This window comes from Fundulus heteroclitus, chromosome 3 (genome assembly GCF_011125445.2).
Source record: "Fundulus heteroclitus isolate FHET01 chromosome 3, MU-UCD_Fhet_4.1, whole genome shotgun sequence".
Taxonomy (NCBI): Eukaryota; Metazoa; Chordata; class Actinopteri; order Cyprinodontiformes; family Fundulidae; genus Fundulus; species Fundulus heteroclitus.
The window spans coordinates 19,479,404-19,500,360 of record NC_046363.1 but is presented as its reverse complement, the minus strand read 5'-3'; the positions used below and the strand labels follow the sequence as shown (position 1 = coordinate 19,500,360).

The following is a 20,957-nucleotide window of genomic DNA, read 5'->3' as shown; positions in this document are numbered from 1 at the left end:
TCTCAGATAACTTAATCCAGCCATACTAATCATAAACAACAGGTGTGTTCGAAGAACCCAATTAGCCGGATCATGATTAGCCGGATGAAATCATCTTGGATGGTCTCATTTGATCTCGGATGTTTTAAGCAACGTACGAAGAACGGACCCCTGATGTCTCATGTTCTGACATCCTGTCAAACTTACACTTTTCCCCCTTCATAATAAACTCCCTCATTTAAATGCTGCTTTTTTGTGCTTTCTTTTTTTTATTTTTATATATGAACCTTTATTTATCCAGATAAAATTTTTATTTTTATAATTTATTTTTGATGATCTTAAGTATTTACTTGTGACAAACAAGTAAACCAAAAAGAACAAATCACAAAGGAGGCAAAGTCCCTTTATGTAAAAAACACATGATAGATTGAGTAATTTCTCCATAATGAGCCATCTTCTAAAAGTTTGTCAAAAAGGTAGGAGATTGCCAATGGAAAGAGGATTGGACGTGTTTTTTTTTTTATGAGCCCCAGCAGCAGATTGACCCAGGACTGATTAGCCTGGGGGAAAGAAACGGACTATAAGTCATTTATTTTCTAAGCTGCTGGTTGCTTTCTGAAATTAGACTGAATTTCATGTCAGTTGTTTGTTTTCCTATGTCCGCCTGATTAGCTTCCTCTGAATCCTGTTTTAATCACATTTGTTAGTGTAAATTATGTTTGCATAATAACTTAAAAATGGCAACACCAAATAATACAATAAAATAAATACTTATCTCAAAGTTGAAGGCTCTAGTATTATATTTAAAATTAAAAGTCAAATATTTAAAATTTTCTTAACAAGTTGCACTCTGAACCAAGACCCTTTTTTTTCTCGGTTCAATTTCATTATATTTAAAAAAAATTATTTGTAAAAACTAGAGCTTCATTTCGTTTGTTTTTGTCATGTTGGAGGTGGCACTGCAAACAAATAATTCATACTTTGAAAAGCAAAACTTTGTGTTTACTGTGGGATGTTCCTTATGGTCAAAACAGATGTGCAGAAGTAACAAAAATAGAAATACATTATATGGCCGTTTTGGAGAAAAAAATTAATAAGTTGAACAATTAGTTCAAAGATTAATTAGATGGAAAAAGTAGTGCTTAGTGGGAGCCCGAGCAGCAGCATCTTGAAGTGTGCAAGAAAGAGCGCCCCCTACTGTCAAAATGTAACATGACACCGGTCTAGGAATATGTTTTGTCCTGTGTCTACCCCAGTTAGATTATGTTTTTATTCATTTAAATATGAAAAATGAAGGTACATTTAAACTTCTGCACATCTGTTTTGACCATAAGGAACAATGGCTCATATTTGTATTTAATATTTAAAAACAAAAAAAACAGGTTTTCTTAATTTTTTATTTTTGCGAGTCTTTGGAAACGTCCAGTTACTAAAAAATGCACGGACCATGTAGGAGGGCACAAAAAAGCTCATTTTCACAAAGTCTTTTGAGCTATAAACTATAATGTCCCACTTCATCTTAGGATTTGTGTGCTAGCGAATAAAAAACTATAAGTAAAATCACGTTGGTTCTGAATTGCTGTTACTTTCATACTTGCCCAGGTTTGGTCGTTTTGTTCACTTCACATTCTAAAGAATCAAAGTAAACTGAGATAAGTTTCCACAGTAAAACTTTTAGTAACAAATGCTTAATACACAATCTTTTAACAACTCCAGTTTATTTATTTATTTATTAGTAAGGAAACGTACCTGTCTGACTATATCAAACGTGTAAGCAATGGTTAAAGTGCATGGGTGAAAAATGTATTTTTTAGAGGTGTGAAATTGTTGGACGAAGGGAGAAAATGATAACCTGTGGGTAAGAAATATGGAAACAATCTGGGGAAGGGAAGATGAGCTGCATTTATTCTTTTGAAGTGCAACAGGGATACAGATTGTTTAAATAACACTTGACCACTAGATGGAGCCATCGATTTGCTCAAAGATTTAAAAAGTTACATGTTTAACTTGGATGTTACTCTTTGTGGACTTACTGATTTATACTGCAAAGACAAATGTTTTTTTCTTAATTAAACACCATATTTAATAATTTTGTATCCTTTAACACATTTTTAAGAACGGGGGCCCTAGATCACAAGAGCAAAGGAAAAATAACACCACAACACGTTTTAAGTTGTCAGAACTTAAGTGCGGTTGCAAACAGAAATCATCAGAGTGACCAGTAAACAATTTAAAAATACATAAAAAAAAACAATTTATGAGGTTTTTCTAAAACCTAAAGAGAATATATGGATATTACTACAAAAAATACAATAAAAATATAAAACCTCTAATTCCACAGGAATAAGGTAGTAACAATTATTCATACAAAAAGTCAGTTTAGACTATCTTTGATATTATAATGCAATCCATGATTATTTTAGATCCATTCTTTGTGTACAATCACAAATACATTTGCCACACAGCATAGCAGACATCCCCGACATATTCTCAAAAATCCCACTCTGAAGACATAATTTAACTGTAGTTTTACAGCACGAGTCACGCAGCAGCGCACGCAGCACTGAGCAGGTGGATGAGATGTTTACACTGTTCTAGAACAGATCTGCAAGCAGCTCGGGAACCCAGGATTCGTTGACGCTGCAGAAGGAAATGCTACAGACACTTGGTGAAAAGTGTCTGCGGCCATGTCACCTGCAAAAGAAGGCTTAGCAATGAAAAAAAATATCCAAATCAGCTACCACATCCTGCTGTATGTGCGCGTGTGTGTTTGTTATCAGCAGATCTATGCAGCAGCAGCAGCATCAGCAGCAGCTGTAAGTGCTGTTTACCTGATTTCTGGCTCTCGGTGACGTAGGACCTCAGACAGCAGCTCCGACGTCTGCTGGAAGCAGCGAGTCAGCTCGTCCAGCTTGTGCTCCATGAAGAGGATCCTCTGCTCCAGCTCTCGATAAGAGTTGTTCCAGTTGGCGCTGAGGTCACACATGATCATCTGCATCTGATGAAATCCATTGTGCAAAGCAAATGCGATGAGGTAAAACAACAGGGCGTCTGGAAAGTATTCACGGCGCTTCAGTCTTTCCGCACTTTATGTTACAGCCTTGTTCCACAACGGATTCACTTTTTTTTCCTCTAAAAACTAAACAACACCTCAAAGCCACATGTTTTTTGTTTGTTTGTATATATATATATATATATATATATATATATATATATATATTATTTATTTATTTACGTTTTCATTATGAAGAGTTGTATGTGGAGTTTCAAGGGAAAAATTAATTAAATCCATTTTTGAATACGGATGTAACATAAAATGTGGAAACTGAAGCGCTTCCACTACTTTCCATATACATTGTACATGTGTGTCAATAAATTTTAATTTTATTAAAAAATGTATTTCCGTGCAAAAAGTTAAGATCATATAGATTACACACAAAGTGATACAATTACAGTTTTTATTTCTGTTGATGATTCTGGCCTAAAGCTGGATGATAAACCAAAATTCTGTTTCTTAGAACGTTTACATAAGATATTTTAATAACACTGCATAAGACCAATAAAAATCCTTTTGATACAGAAATTTATTGGCGAACCAGATCATTGACAGCTTTCAGAAGGCGAGTGAGCAGCCAAAGATTTAAATTAATGAATTTAAAGTTACTGTTCAGAGTGATGCCTGCTATGATTACCATAGTGTCTTTGTGCTTGACTGACAAGCATCCACAGAGAACCTATCAAGTATTAACGAGAGGAAGATGAGAGACATGCTGCTATATTAAAACAACCTGGGCTTCTTTAACACTTCAGCAGTCACAGGCTGATCTCCTTTACGCTGTCATGCTGCACTGATCCAGTAATACATGCAACATGAGCCTTAACCAAGTACTAAGTGCATTTCAGCTTTTAACTTTTTGCTCTCTCTCTCTCTTTTTCTTCATAGTAGGTACACCTGGTCTGGCGTTCTGTTAACTGTGACATCATCCAGGGAAGACAGATCACCCGCTATTACCATCTCATGTAGAACAGATTACTAGATCAATATGTGCTTCTGTGCTTTTTTGTCTCTCTTGTTGTGTCTCTGCTCTGTCTTCTGTAACCCCAGTCGGTCGAGGCAGATGACCGTTCATACTGAGCCCGGTTCTGCCGGAGGTTTTCCTCCCTGTTAAAGGGTTTTTTCTTTCCACTGTCGCTTCATGCATGCTCAGTACAATGCAGACGACTCTCCCTGTAGCTCTACGCTTCTCCAGGAGTGAATGCTGCTTGTCAGGACTTTGAAGCAATCAACTGGTTTCCCTTATATAGGAAATTTTTGACCAATCTGTATAATCTGATTGATTTTGGCTTTGTAAAGTGCCTCGAGATGACATGTTTCATGAATTGGCGCTATATAAATAAAATTGAATTGAATTGAATATACTGCACAGTACAGAGTCATACTTTTCAGTGAACTGTCATTTCTGTATTGAAAATCCTTTTTATAGATCTTTCATAGCATTAATTTCTGAGGCTAAATTTAGGGTTTGCAACATGAGTCTGTGGAATATGTATGTTTGACTTTCATTTCTTTGGACTGAATCACTGAGATCCACCTGTATGTTTTGGCCTCTCATTAATACTGGCGGTATTGGTATTTTCAGTGAGTTTTTCTCTCTGATTTTATTGGTCTTGCTGTTTTAGTGTTTTATTTTAGCTCAGTGCTTATAGAAAACTGCGAGCTGATTTCACTGAATATTTTCCATAGAGCTGTAATAGCCAGCTGTGGACTGAATTATGGTCAAGCCTCCATAATTTTGGTTTGTTTAACCCTCATCTTATTTTCCATGTTACTCAATCAAATGCACTGTACAAACTGTACATGAGTGGTTCCCTTCTTTTGTGTGCCACCAGCTCATAAAGCATCTGAACACAGATTAGAAGTAAAAAATAAATTAATAAAAAAAGACACTGGAGAAGTGTTGTTTATTTTACAAGTTACTAAATGGTCCAGCAGGCATTTACCTTTGGGAGGTCCACCATCTCACTGACATAATCTCTTAGTTTTCTTTGCTTGAGGCGTAAGTGTCGAAATCTGTAGAGAAATAAGAATAAATAAATGTATGTTAGATCATGTGGAAGTATTTCAAACAAGCAGCTTTGTCTTATACCATTCAAAGTATTAGAATAAGAGACAGAAGTGGCTCAAATTAGTCATTTCTTTTAGCATAAACCCCGCTTTTGGATTTAAAGTAAATTCCTAAAGCCAATTATATCATGTTTTGGGTTTAAAAAGCTTTAGTTTGGGATCTGGATCGCTCATCTACAGACAGAGCCTCCTAATTCTGGACAAATACACCAGTCCTGGCACAAGACGGTCCGGTTTGGGGAAAGAAAGAATATGCTGACGAGTATTCCACTAATCAGCACGGAGAGGGTCATGCTGAGTTTGTTAAACAGCTGTAAAACATTGCCAGAGGCGGAAAGCGGATAAATTTAGCTCCACAGATGGACGAAAGCAGAAGTACAAAGAAAACAGATTTATGGAAACCAATATTGTGATCGGTGCTTGGCGGCCGAGAACATAATGAGGTGATGGAGTCTCATTACAGTAGACAGTAATTCCCGAGGTGTGGAGGTTCCTCCCGCTCTCATACTTTCCACAGGGTGTTTATTTGTAATGGTTCAGCCCTGTTTGAAACAGGAAGCACAGGCCCTTTCACGCAGGCTAACGTAGAGTGCCTTCACAGATGTATTCCTGTTGACAGAATAATGGAGCTCTTAATCACACTCCTGAACTTCCTGGCTTCTGCAATGCACTTGTTCTTGGAGTTTGGGGATTCCATATTTACAATGAATGAAAAACATATGAAGTCGTCTCAACATGGTGACTTGTGCTTAATGTTTTATTGATTAGTGATTCTTTAGGCATGAACGTTTTACAGGTATTTACTTTAATTAGTCTCTTTCCGGCAGGAGTGTGCGCCTTTTCACACATGTCTTGCCCACAGCAAATGTGCAAATTAATCTACTTAGTGATCTAAATGAGCTGTTGCAGTTGGGGACTCAGTGTGTTGACACCAAGTTAATGGTGCATAAAGTACACAGGGCAGGGAATACAAACACCACCCTCTTGTAGCTCCTGCCCAGATTTAAGCACACCGCCACCACCATGTAACTCACACTCTGATGGCTTCAAGAAGGCATCGCTGGTGTCTTCGGTGCTCGTTCCGACTTCTCTTCGGCAGGTTTGCACGGTGCAGCAGCCAACATTCTCTCAGAACATTAGCAGCAGCATGCCGGATCTGTATTAGCACGCAGAGAAAAGATAAGATTATCAAGATAAAGCCAATCAATCTGTCTGTCAGTATTTAAACCACTAAAACTGCACCCAATTTGTCACTTAACCTATGAACTTAATGGACATCCTCTAATTTACCACAGGGTGCAATGTGATGTTGGTCCACCCTTTACAGCTATAACAGCTTCAACTCTTCTGGGAAAGCTCTCCACACGGTTCTGGAGTGTTTATGGGAAGTTTTGACCAATCTTCCAGAGTGGCATTTATGAGGTCAGACACTGATGTTGGATGATAAGGCCTGGCTCTCAGGCTCTGCTCCAAATCAACCCAAAGGTGTTCTACTGGGTTGAGGTCAGGAGTCTGCAGGCCAGTCAAGGTCATCCACACCAAACTCTCTAATCCATGCCTTAATGGACCTTGCTTTGTGCTCTGGTGTAAAGTCACCTTAGAAGATGAAGGGGCCAGCTCCAAACTGGTCCCACAAAGCTGGGAGCAGGAAATTGTCCAAAATCTCTTGGTCTGCTGAAACATTCAGAGTTCCTTTCCTTGGAACCAATGGCCCGAGCGCTGTTCCTTAAAAACTGCTGTTCTTGAGCTAATCTGAAGGCCACCTGAAGGTTTGAGCTCTGCAGACCTCCAAAAAAGGTCCACGCACTGGACACTACAGCAACCACTGCCCCTGTTCTGTCCGTTTACTTGACCTACCACTTTGTGGCAAATTAATGCACAGTTGTGATTAGTAAATAGGAAAATGATTGCCTAATATCTTCAACAGCTTCTTTATATCTTAAAAAAAAAAACATAAAAGCATCCAAGGATGCTGACAAAAACCAAATAGTCTTTCCTGTTTCACGCTGTCTCTTTTTAATGAAGATTTCATAAAAATAACAAAAACGTCTTAATCTCACAAGACCCAACAGTCCAGCGCCAGGTCCTGCAACACTCTTTCCTCTGATTCTATTTGCATCCAGTTTGTTTTCCGGCAGAAATCACTACATCTAGCTTTTGTGATGTCACTCCGGCCCTGTTGGGGTGGTTATTAATAGAGTCAGCCAGTGTCCGCAACCAGATGTCTTCCCTTGTTCCCTTCAGTGATTGCTCTGAAGGATGCATGCACACGCACAGAGATGCACCTAGAGACAGGATGCAGCCACCATAGGAGAGGAAATGGTTGTATTTTCCAAACAGTTCTGCTACTGCATGTGGCGAGGAGCTGCAGTTCTCCTTAGAAAACCTGAGCGGATGCTCACATTGCATATTGTGCTTTTCTACACCACTTTCCTGTGAATCAAAACTCTGACTTCTTACCATCAACACGCGTTGGTTTCAAGTTCCTTCCAGGCAAACGGATTTCAAACTCCTTTGCAGGCAAGTGTTATCACAAACACCAGCGTACGCTCAAACAGTTTCCTGTCCGTCATGCTCTGACCTGAACTGACAGAAGCTTCTTTCCTGTCAGAGATAAGATTATTTCCTCTGTTTGACGCCTTGAAGGGGTTCTAAAGAACTTGGCGGGCCTTATCTCCCTCCTTTATCCTCGACACTATCCTGTTCTCACATGTCTGTCTTTTTTACAGAACAGAAAAGTTACAAAAGCAGAAACAGAATCCCAAAACATTATTAGGACTCCATTAACTAATTGGCCGATCCTTCTAAAATAAGGAAGTCTTATGGTTATAGCTTTAGTTTTTGTTTTGTTTTTCAAATATCTGATAAGATTTTAAATAACGTTTGTCAAAACTGTTTAATTACAGTTTGCAGTTCATTGGAGTTTTTTGGATCAAATGTTATTGGAGGTCTTCTGTATGTAGTTTGTAGTTTTTTGACTAAATGGATTCCTAACAAATGAACAGACTTGTTTGTGCTTTAGCTGAATCAGTCCTACCTTGTTAAAACATTGCCTTAAGAAACTGTCCTGAACAGACTTTTTTCTTCTTTTTTTGTGAATATACAGTACCATTAAAACAGACTGTTCCCATGATACTGATACTGACTAATGAGACAGACATCATGTTCATTTTGACATATTATCTCACAAGTTTCTGATTTTCTGATAAACTGAATCACCAGCTGGTATAGCAGTGAAAAATGCAGTTTACAGATGCTCAAGCACAACCATACAAATGGACCCAGCAAATGATGTTTAGTGGCTGATGGTATGAAATTATCAAACAGATCTTGCCCTCCCCGAGGGTGCTTTCAGAACTTTTTCAAAGAGAAGGCTAGATTGGGTTAGCAATCAAACACCTAAACCAAAATCCATTTTAGGAGACCAATCATCTTGTCAGTGTAGTTGTAGCCATGCCAACATGAGACTGATGGGCATGGCCTAGTTCATACGTCCCAGTCCACTTGGCTACAAACCCACTGTGACATAAATTTCCTCATCAACACCTGCTCGCTTTGGTTCTCTGGGGATCTCTGCAGATGTCATTGAGCAGGCTACATTTCTTTTAGACCTCACTGTGTGTGCAGGCAGGGACAATAACACTCCCAATCAGAGGGTGGCGCCAAAAACAAAGCAGATAAAGAAAATGCTAGGTCAGATAATGAGCTGAAGAAGAAAAACAATTACCCTTGTTTTAAGAAATACAGGAAGGAGGGAGCCGCTTCCCATGGTAATTTATCTCTGAGGAAAAACAAGGATACAAAAACCGTAATGATATTCTGATGAGAAATAACTGTTTTTCTTTTCAGTTAATTTCTTCTCCCCCTCTGTGCAAACATTGTATAAAATGGCTCATTATCAGCTGAGAGGCGATAGTGAAAACTGATCATCAGTGAGTGGAACATGGTCGTTATATGATGGACAGGTATATGATGTTGTATTTGGTTCTATTGCTGGTCTGCTTCTCTTACTGGCTTCAATGTTTGCAGGCTGCTGCTCTTTTGCCAAGATAAAATACCAAACGCTGTGCTCTGATTTGAAAAACCCTGGGAACTCTCATATGATTGGCTCAGAAACCAGGAAGTAAACACTCATAACCGAAGTAGTTCTGAACCTTACCTCTTGGTTTGACACGAGAAAAACCTGACTAAGACATTGTTGATGGAGAGGACTGCTTGTTTATAGGGAATGTTACTTCCATCCTGAGTGACAAATGAGAATGATCTAGGTTGATTTTACAGTAAATATCTTACTTATAGCTCCTTTAAGTTATGATTTCCCCATTTTATATTTTAATTATGCACTTTACAATGTATGAAGATATAAATAATTATCAATACATTTATTCACGTATTATCAATTTTATCTCAATATATTTGGATACATTTAGATTAGAATATTTATTGAACATTTTGTTTATTACACCGTGGCACTTTCTGGCTGTTTAAGTTGTCCTTTTTGAAATGATTATAACAGTGAACCCCCATCCCCCACCCCCTACTCCTGCAGTAGCGCCACTGATCCTCTGAGGTTTTTACCCAGTGTGATTGCCACATGTCCCACGGACCCACTCTCTCCCGCAGTCAGTGTTTCAACTTTTGGACACATTTGCTGAAAGAGAGTTAAGACTCACCCTTTTAGAAATCTGGATGTCCATCATGAAGAAGTGCACATGCTTCTCTCCTTTGTTCAGTGCCAGTTTCTCAGTAACTATGGCAACCAGCATGGCAGTGCAGGCTACACCCTGAAACCATAAAGGCACACAGAGAAATTAGCCCGGGCTTCTCCACAGATCCTCATTCAACATTTCAAGTTTAGCCAGAAGACTAAACCATTACACTTATGGTAAATTTACCATTGTTAATGTTTGAGATACTACCCTCAAAGGAAAGGAGCCACATTCTTGGAAGTTGATGTTGATCTTCATATCTTAATGGTTACTACTAATAAATCAAGAGATATTTATAAGAAGAAAAGTTCTGCAGCTAAACTGAGCTCTAAGACTATAATTGTGTGGTTTCCTCTGAGAATAGCTTGCTATTACTGGACGGGGAACTGATTTTTTTTTTTTTTTTTTTTACAAAAATCCATACACAAACACAACGGTCACAAAAAGATGTACAAGAGAACACATGCACATCACTGCACTGAGCTCATGTCCACAACAGTTAATAAAAGTTAACTAGTCTTTACCTCGCATTCTGCTTTTTGGCTTGCAACAGAGAGAAAGAGAGACAGGAAGGACACACAAAGCGTGAGCATAAGAAAGTTTCAGACAGAGTTTTGAAAGATGTTTATTCTCTGCTTCAGCAGCCACCAAATATCCATCATTACATCATTTATGAAACCCCGGAGGTACAAACCCTTTCCTCTGATCCATCTACACACAGTTTTCAACCCCTGGAAACAGCTGCAGACCGACTTCTAGCAGGAGTGTTGAGCAGATTCTAGCCGAATCACAGGTGTGAGCATCACTATCTTGCTGGCTCCCTGGACTTTTCTGATGGGAGTCGGAACATTTTTTTTTTTTTCCGAACTGTGGGCACAGGTTTGCACGCCCTGCTGTTGTAGTGGTGCCAAATGCAATAAACCTCCTAAAAATGGATATGGTGGAAAGTTTTCCCTTTTAGTGGAAACTTATAAAACAAGACAGATGGAGAAATATGGAGATACAGAGTGGTTGTTTTCCACTCTGTCACATAGGTGTCTAAGCACACCCAGAACCACCACACACTGCTTGGACTCGAAATTAAGGTGGCAGAGAATTGTATAGCTTTTTTTTTTCTTTTTTTTTTTAAATCCGGCACACCTCATGCTCAGTGACTTAATGCTTGTCTTGCCGGGCTGTATCCTTGGTTTATTACACATATCTTTCCCGCATCCATTTAATAATTAACTTCATTCCGGATCTTTCATTACTCCTCCTTCAGTCTGAACCATTGCTTTAGTTCTCTTTGTATAACACTTTCAAAAAAACTGTTAACATTCCTTTTAACCTTTTCACATGTCAGGTTAAAGCCACAGACATCAATTCATTTGGGATTTTATGTTCTATACACAAGAATACGAAGTAGTGCATTATTGTCATTCGTAGGTAAGATTATGTATGATTTTCAGAATATTGTCCAAATGAAAACCTGAAAAGTGTAAGGTGTATATCTGTTCAGACCACTCTACACTGAAACCAACCAATCCAGTGCAACCAAATGCATTCAGAACTCCATGTATGTGTAATCTCATCTCAGTAGAAATCCCGTTGTGTGAAAAGTAAACGTCAGAGGTTTGATAGAGAACATTAGTGGATAAACAGATTGGTGAACACCAACGGACACTGCAGACAGGTGAGGGATATTAATGTAGTAGAAGTTTAGATTTTAAACATAAAAAAAACATCCAAAGCTTTGAACGTCTCACAGAGCACTGTTCAATCTACCTTGAAAATAGAAAACCCAAACCTACCGAGCCATTGCCATCTTAACCAACAAGCCGGGACAGGAGAGCATTTATCAGAGAAGCAGCCAAAAGGGCCATAGTAACTCTGGAGGAGCTGCAGAGATTCACAGCTCCTGTGAAAGAATCTGTTGACAGGACTGTTGTTAGTCATGCATTACACACAGTCTGGAAGAGTAAAAAGAGTAAACCCATTTTTGGAAGAAGCCCAGAAATGTTTTTGCTATTTGACACTGAAGCAAAGTACGGGACACGGCAAACATAGAAGAAGGTGCTCTGGTCTGATGAGTCCAAAATTAAACGTTTTGGCCTGCATATAAATTATGTGTGGCAGCAAACTAACACAGGGCATCAATCTAAACACAAAATCCAACTTTCAAAACGTGTTGATTGTAGCATCATCATGCTATGCATTTTCATCTACATAGGGATGCTCATCAGAGTTGATGAGACGATAAATGCAGCTTAATACAGGGAAGAAAACCTGTTAGAGGCTGCAACAGACTGCAAGTTGGGGCAGAGGTTTGCCTTCATACAGGATGACCCTCAACTTACAGTCAAAGCAACAAAGAAATGGTTTGGATTAAACCATATTCATGCGTTAGGATAGCCCAGTCACAGAGTAGACCTAAATATAACAGAGAATTTGTTGCGGGACTTGAAAATTTATGCAAACAGGCACTCCATCAAAACTCGAGTGAGCTTGGTCTCTCTCTTTACATAAGCAAAGCTGGTGGAGAAGTACCCTGAAGCGTAATGTGTTTCTAGAAAGTAATGTTGGGCCCAGCCATGGGATGAAACACAAATTATTAAACTGAACTAAGAAAACAAAAGAGACTTGTTAAAACTTTGAATCCCAGAATGAATAGCATTAACCAATTTTCATGACAGCTCCTGGGAAGGAAGAGTCACAGCTGGAATCCCAGTAATGTCGTAGAGCTAAAAAACTACATGCAGCAGCATTTCTTTGTCTAAGCCGGCAGTTATCCACAGGCTGCATTTGGGAGGACAAACGCAGGAACATCTTGATCTCTTTGGGCTGGTAAAAGACTGCATATTCGAAGAAACCTTGGATCCAAAGTAAACTACAGTCTGCTGTTTGTGTACCCGGTGACAGTACGACAGCGGAAAATAAGACTAGCCATCGGAAACTGGGTGTTTAGCTTCTGCAGAAATAATCTGAGCCAAAATTCTCAAAGAAGAGAAGGTTATCTCTAATTACTAAGCGGTTATCCTTCCACTGCCCTGAAGAAGACAGCAATTGAAACAGCAGCTCAGCGCTGCTGACGCGTGCTCCAGTCCAGCCATTCTCCTGTTCACCAGAACACTTCACCGTTAGAGCTTGTGTCTGGGCAGAGAAAATTGGTTTAAGATTAAATTAAAAAATATATATATTTTTATTGTGTTTTTCTTTGGTCATGTTGTTTAAATGTTCGAGTGAATCAAGCCACCCCTGATGCTACAAAATTTGTTTTGGGTTGTGCACTAAAGCTGCAACGAACTCTTTCCATAAGTGGTTTAAAACACTGATTGTCCATCAATGTGAGCTTGCACTACTTTGTTTGCTTGTTGCCTTAATCTCTTCTCACTAACCTGCCTAAACATATCTTTGCATTGTTTGTATGAACTTGCTAAATTCTCTCCATTATAGGGTGACCAGATGTTCCCGATTTCCAGGGACAGTCCCGGTTTTGGACAACCTGTCCCCGGTAAAAGCTGTCCCCGTAAACTGCCCCGACTTCAGCATTTTAAGAATGAGGAAAAGAAGTTGAGCTATTGTTATGTTAAGAGCTATTAGGTGACATGGTCTCCCTGCTGTGAACGTTACGGACAGAATAATAGAAGAAAAGCTGAGCGTGCCGTCTCCAACCCCATGCCAAAGTCTGTCAGAGAGTGAGAACTGACTGACTAGTGTTGCCCGATATGGTAACCTTTGATTGAAATTACTAACTTTGTCAATAATTGTCTTTGGCATTTATTGTTATCACAAACCTGACCTATTGTTAAACAATAGTATAGACAATATTTGACTGTAAGTCGCAGCACGGTGAAATAGTGGTTAGTGGTCTTGCCTCACAGCAAGAAGGTCCCGGGTTCGAGTCCTGGGCTCAGCAGGGGCTTTTCTGTGTGGAGTTTGCACCGTGTCTGTAGGTTTCCTCCGGGCGCTCCGGTTTCCCCTACCACTAATAGACATACTGGTCCGGTCGGCCATTAGAGGCAGCGTGCTCAGTCACAGCGGCTCAGGCTAACCCTCCATCTGATCAACGAAATTTCGTTGTATGTACCTTGTATGTATAATGACAAATAAATAATAATAATAGTACATTTTATTTAAAATGGGACTGAACCTTCAAATGTGTTCTAACACAATGTTAGAAACAAAGTCAAAACACAGAATAAAAACCATTTAAAAAATACAAAGGCTGGGACAGGGAAACTGATATTAAAGAGAATAGGCAATCTTAAACAGACGAGTTTTGAGTTGTGATTTCAAATGGAGAAGTGAGTCTGTGTTTCTAAATAGGGGTGGTAGAGAGTTCCAGAGGAGGGGGGCAGAGCGGCTGAATGATCTGCTCCCCATGGTGGTGAGACGGGCGAAAGGGACTGTTGGAAAAATGTGAATGTAATAATTTTATTTCTATCAAGTTACAGGTATTTGGTTTGTTTTAAGAGTTTGCTTTCAGGAAGGTTCTGTTGTATTTAACCTTAGACAGGGAGAACAAATGGTTCTCCCAGATAAGGCTGCAACAAAGCTTGCTCCCATGTTTGTTTTCCACCCCCATGCTGTAAATTCCTGAAACCTTCTGACCCAACCCTCCTGACCCCCTCTTTGCTCTTTGATGTGTGATAATAAAGACAGAAGGACAGAGATGACCCGGCGCAAACGTTCCTAAACTTTAAGGGAGTGTAGTTCTCCGTTTGGGTATCCTCTGTCCACTTCTATAGAAATGTCTAAAACTTGTGTTGTGTGGTTTTCATTCTAGGATATAAGGGGTTATCTTTACTAACCCTATCAGGGACAGACAGGTGTAAAGCAGATGAGGATCTAAGAACACGGGAGGGGGTGGGAATATGCAGGAGGCCTGACAGATATGGGGGGACAAGGTGGTGAAGGGCCTTGAATGTCACCATGAGAATTTTGCATTGAATGCGGAACTACACGGGGAGCCAGTGGAGCTGTCGGAGGACCGGGGTGATGTGGTGGATAGAGGGAGTTCTTGTTACGATGCGAGCATCTGAGTTCTGGACCAGTTGTAGTTTATGGAGTGATTTCTGAGGAAGGCCAAAGAGGAGAGAGCTGCAGTAATCCAGTCGGGAGGTGACGAGGCTGTGGACAAGTATAGCAGCAGTGTGTGGGGTAAGGGAGGGAGGGACGGAGGCGGTTGATGTTTCTTAAGTGGAAGTTGGCAGACCGGGTAATGTTATTGATATGGGATTGAAAGGATAGGCTGCTATCGAGGATGACACCCAGACTCTTAACCTGGGGGGGAGGGTGTGATGGAGGAGCTGTCAATAATAAGTGGGAAAAGAGTTGATTTAGTGCCAATGAGGAGGACCTCAGTTTTACTACTGTTTAATTGAAGGAAGTTGTTGGTAAACCAGGCTTTTATTTCACAGATGCAATCTGTGAGGGAGGTGGGCGGAAGAGAGGACGATGGTTGCGTGGTGAGGTAGAGCTGGGTGTCATCATCAGGATGTTAAATTTGTGGAAGATATTGTCAAGAGGAAGGAGGTAGATGATGAAGAGGAGAGGCCCCAGGACAGAGCCCTGAGGCACACCTGAGGTGACGGGGGAGGGAGTGGATTTGAGGGTCTTCAGTTGAATGAACTGAGTGCGGCCAGAGAAGTAGGAAATAAACCAGTCCAACGGAGTGTTAGTGATGCCAATGGAAGAAAGCCTACTGAGGAGAGTGGTGTGACAGATGGTGTCAAAGGCTGCACTCAGGTCGAAGAGGATGAGGACGGTGAGTAGTCCAGAATCAGATGCCATGAGGAGGTCATTGGTGATTTTGATGAGTGCTGTTTCAGTGCTATGGAGTGGCCGAAAACCAGACTGAAACTCTGCATACAGGCTGTTGGCAGATAGGTGAGAATGGAGCTAGGAGGCAACTGTTTTTTCAAGAATTTTGGAAATGAAGGGTGAGGGTAATAAAGCATCTCATACAAATGCTCACCAAAGTTATCAGATTTTAAAACCATGTCTTATTTTTCAAAACCATGCAGTACTTTGTGGGGTTTTTTTAAAATAAAATCCATACAAAATATATTGAAGTTTGTGGTTGTAACATGACAAATTGTGAAAATGCACAAGAGGCGTGAACATTTTTTCAAGGCAGATCAAACATAGTATTAGCTAACAACTGAGCTGTATTGCTTTCTAAATTTTCTCACTTGGTCCTTAATTTATTCCTCTAAATGAAGAAAAAGACAGCTAACTATGACACTTTAGTCACATTAATATAATTTAACAACAACAGAACAGCTGTAGAGCAAAACTACAATATTTCATACATTTAGTTTCCTCCCAAAAGGTTGTGAGTTAACTTACATCTGGGATCTGCACAGCAAGAAAAGGCACTCATTGCAGGAGCCTTATATGTCCAAGAAAACTTGTTTCCAAACACAGAATAAACTAAACAAGAAAAATGACTGAATCCCAAATGAAATAAGAAAAATCCGAAAGAAAAGGAGGAACGGTTTTGTAACGGAACAAGAAAGAAGTGAAACAAACCAGAAAAGAATAAATCTTAGAAACCTGGAAAAAAGCTGAACACATTTGAAGGTTCAGTCCCAGCAAAACAGATGAAAGAATCTATAGGAAAAACAGAACAAAGAGGCCAAATATATATTGCTTATGGACTATAACATTAATACTTGAGTATATTTTTAGGGGGACAGAAAGACTGTATTGATAGTCTAGTTTTATGTAAACATTTTTATCTCTTCAACTTAACTTTTTACCTGTGTTGTACACATGGCATAGTACCCCATTAGCTATAAATGTACCATGACAACAAGTCCCTTTTAAAATGTTAACAGTTACTGAAAACATTTATTGGTCGATTTACTCAAAACCAGTCATTGTGGATATTTTATAGCTTTTACCCAAACTGTTTACCAGGTGTTGTCACGGAATCTTTTTGTTTCTTTTAACTTCTAATTTGATGTTAGAAGTTAACATCAGAATAAATTCATATTTACCATATTTACCATATCATATATGTTAAACTCAAAAACTGACTGAATAATTGCATGTGTAAAAATCATACGGTTCACTGTGAATGCTTGCAAGATAAACGTCCTCATCCAGCTTTGTTTGTCACAGCTTTAGTTGCTTTAAACTTCTTCATTATTGCTCTTACTGCTGATTTGGAAACATTAACAGCAGTTTATCTTGTGCACCCATTTCCTGATTAGTGTGAATATTTGCCTTGACATTTGAATAGCAGCTTCTCTTGTCTTTACCATTGGGAATGGTGGCTAACAGAAATTGCCATTTGTGTTACCATATTTTATTTTAGATTTAACATCCCGGGGGATAAAGGAAGAAATGTAACATCATCAATTTAACAAGGAATATAATTGTTGCACTGGTGATCTTGTAAGAGCAATTATTTGAGAATGTGGTATGTTTTCTGCCCTGAGTAAAATACTATAAATAGAGGTTGTTTTTCTTAAAGAAAAATTCAGTTTTAGATTATGCGACTGTAGTATTTATTAAACTCTTTTTACACGTGCTTACCATGTGGTTCTGACTCTCAAATGATTTTCTGCTCACCAATTTTATTTTGTTTAAACTGAATAAGTCATTGACTGAATTATTATATATTTAAGTATCCATAAAGTATTTTTTTTTAATTGTAGTGCACAAAAGCAAAATAAGTAGAAAGAAGATGGCTGGTAGAGCCCAGCATAACTAAGTGAACCAGCAGAATAAGAATAATTTATTTCTGTATTATCAGGCCAGTCATGCATGCACAACAAAACTAAGAGGGTGTTTTTTAATAGAGAAGTGAAACAAAGATAACACAATTCCACGCCTTAAGCTTATCAAGCAAGCATTGCTTTATCTCTTTTATGTAACAAAAACAGAGAAGCTAATATCCCCAGAGGAACCCTAAACAGTCACTTGATCAGAACCTCAGTAGTGCAGCTTTTTTTTAAATTTCCTTTAAAACTTTCATATGTGTCACGTAGTACATTTCCTCAACAGAAAATGAAGCCATTTACCATGACACCAGTAAAGAGACACACCCCCTTGCCACAGCTGGTCTTGGGTGCAACATCTCCGTAGCCCACAGTGAGGAACGTGATGGCGATGAGCCACAGGGCCGTGTCCATTTGGCCCGTCGTCAGTGCCTCGGTGCGCCTGCAGATGAAGGGATGGGGTTGAAGGGGAGAGTGATTGACAGATGAAATGGAGGGCTGTCAGAAAAAAAAATACATGGTTTCTTATGGCTCCTGCAGCAGCTATTATGATATAAAAGAGGTTAAAATCACCTTAAAATGTGTTTTTATGATCATTTTATCTTATAATCTCCAATTCAATTTCAAGAATTGTTTACTTTTTCATTCCAACAGCCTAAATTCCTTAAATTTGGGACAGGATGAATAGTTACAGAATAGACACTATATGAAAATCTAATTTTATTGTCTCTATTTGAGTTGGGCTGACGCTGAGGAACATTTGCATGAATGCAGTCAATGGGAAGTATTAGGAAGCTACAATGGTTAACTGACATCAGTTTTTTTCTTTTTTTGTAAGTTTGCTTTATTACCGAATAGAGAATGCATCTAAACCTCTATTAACTGAGGCAATGTTATAAAGAAGAGAGGTGAAAGGTCCCTGTATAATCAGGTCCTAGGAAATATTCCAATGTGTGTGAAAGTCTGTATGAGACTGTGTGTGTTTTCCTAGATGTAGGTAGTTGCAACTATGGAGAATAGCTGGCATAACAGTTCATTATGATAAGGTTTAGCGGTCACAGCACCTCTCATTTTCAAGCTCTAATATTACTTAGGACAAACCAAAAACCCAGTATCGGTCTCGGTACAACCTCTCATTTAGGTTTAAATGTACAAATTAGCACATATAATAACAGGTTGCAGTGGATCGCAGCATTTTATTGACTCACGTGGAAGAGGATGCTCCCAGAACACAAAAGAGAAAATGACAGCTATGAAATCGGTAAATAGAAACCCTTTCTAGAACTACGTCGCTCCAGGATGGCAGCACGTTGGAGTAGCAATTTGATTTCCCTTTGGGATCAATAAAGTATATTTGAACTGAATTTTGAATTAATAAATAAGGAAGTGAAATTCACTGCATTTGCCTTGAAGAGGCCTGTTAAACTAGTTGACATTAACAATTTCATGTACAAAAGTGAACCTTTGCATTACTACCATGGCTACACACCATGTTTAATTAAAATATAATTTGTCTCTCTGATAAAGTCAAAAGTAATCTTGCAAAAATAATGCATTTGTCAATTTGTGGTCCCATTTAGATGAGCAGAGTGTGAATTTATGCATACATTCATTTTATCTCATAGTAGGCTACTGCAATGTAGCAATAAAAAATATATTGAAATGAAAAAAAGTATTTGTTTAATTATTTAATAGTTTCAAATATTTGAAAGTTTTGGGTTTAACATTTTTTTTTTTAGGAAAATTCACATGAAATCATCAGATGCAACTATTGGAACTACAGCTTCTTTTGTGCGTGTCTACCAACCATGCTGGAATTTCCTGTGTGTAACGATCTCGGCACTGGTGCTGGTCCATTTCAGCATACCTGCTCAACTCCACCCTACCTGCAGTTAGCTCTCACTGGTTCCACCTGTTTCCACTTCCATAGAATCCCCATACAGATCAGTTTCCAGTGCCAGATCGTCTCAAACCAACCCGTAAGAATCCTCCAAGCCATTCTGTTTCCAAGCCTGGCTGTCTGCCTGTTGCCCGACCAAGAGCCTGTCTGATCCCGTCCTGATTCCGTGTGACTTTCCTGAGACCTGTTCTGCCAGTCTCTGGAGCCCTGGACCTGCTAACCGTGGATTGCCCGCCTGTGTCCCTGCCTGTCTGTGAGTACTGGAACCTGTCTACTCCCTGTGATTCTCTGAGCCCGTCAATTACTGGACCTGGACTGGACCTGGACCTGTCTTTTGGATTGCCCCTCTGTACCGCCGCTGGACCTTTGGCCTTTCTGTTACCGAACCCAGACCTCCCCTGGATAACGCCCCTGGAAAGCCCCGCACTGTCGGCCGCTCAACGGCTTCAGCCCCACCAGCCCGCAGACGGACCTCCGCTCCCGAACCAGCTCGCCTGTTACACGTCGGCTCTCTGTACCCTGGTTCTCCTCTCAGTGAGGTTAGTAACCCAGCTTGTCTCACATTGTCCCGCCTGCCATTGCTGGTCACTAACGTGTCTCTCTGCCTCCAGGGCTTTCCAGCCCATAAGCGCAAGCTGCGCGTCCCAAAAGCCCGCGCTTGTCTTTCCATTTCAATAAAGCTTGTTTTAATGTCACTGACCTGTCATGGTTGAATCTTGGGTCCGATTCTGGTGCATTACACAGGGGAGAGCTTTGGCACAATGCTTTGGTATTTCAGAACAATGTTGACAAACTACACAACTGGATTTGAGGCTAGCCGGTTATTCTCAAACGTCGACGACAACATTTCCCCTCAGCTGCATCCCTATAACTCTGTGCAACAAACAGCCATGCAGCAAGTGTCCTGATTAAATGATTAAGCTTAGATCTGATGGGATCCACGAAGCCTCCCTCAACCTCTGGTGACAAGGGGGGGGGGGGGGGGGGGGGGTGAAAAAGTCCTCCACCTCAAAAGACTGATCCCCTGGTCAGGCTCCCAAGTTTCAATATGTCCAGTTAAGGTAATTGTCACTTTCCCTCGTCCTGGCCACACCGCCGTTTAATCCTCACCACTCATCCCCATATTTGGCCGTACCTCTCAGGGTCTCTTGGCACCAACCACTTTGAAGAAATTTTTCAAAATGTGTCTGGTGTGGTATCATGCTTTTACATCGGGGTGAGATACATTTTAAAGTGTAACTCACCTCAATGTAAAGGCATAAACCTGCCTTAGACCAGACATTTTGAAAAATACCACCAAAGTGGGAGGTGCCAAGAGACATGGCAAAGTGTGGGGATGAATGGTGGGGGTTAAGTTGGACTTATGGCAGAACTAAACAAGTTCACATAAAACTGTAAAACGTAGCACCCTTAGGCCCTATTTATACAGTTTATTTTCAGAAAAAGTTGATTTTAGGGTGAGTTACACTTTTAAATTCAATCAGACTAGATGGAGACTGAACATGAATTCTTCTTCTCTCACAGATTCTCAATTC

At 39.8% G+C, this 20,957-nt stretch overlaps 1 protein-coding gene across 1 annotated transcript in view; it reads right to left on the bottom strand.

Moving 5' to 3' along the window:
- Positions 1-2,255: 2,255 nt before the first annotated feature.
- The window catches only part of kcnn4 (potassium intermediate/small conductance calcium-activated channel, subfamily N, member 4), a 34,590-nt gene continuing 15,888 nt past the window's right edge, over positions 2,256-20,957 (bottom strand). The window contains exons 4-9 of the mRNA XM_036132004.1: positions 17,826-17,964; positions 9,778-9,888; positions 6,139-6,260; positions 4,981-5,050; positions 2,811-2,977; positions 2,256-2,673 (exon numbers count right to left, since the gene is read on the bottom strand). Coding sequence (XP_035987897.1) covers positions 2,670-2,673; positions 2,811-2,977; positions 4,981-5,050; positions 6,139-6,260; positions 9,778-9,888; positions 17,826-17,964 — 613 coding nt within the window. The 3' untranslated portion in view covers positions 2,256-2,669. The remainder of the gene's footprint in view (positions 2,674-2,810; positions 2,978-4,980; positions 5,051-6,138; positions 6,261-9,777; positions 9,889-17,825; positions 17,965-20,957) is intronic.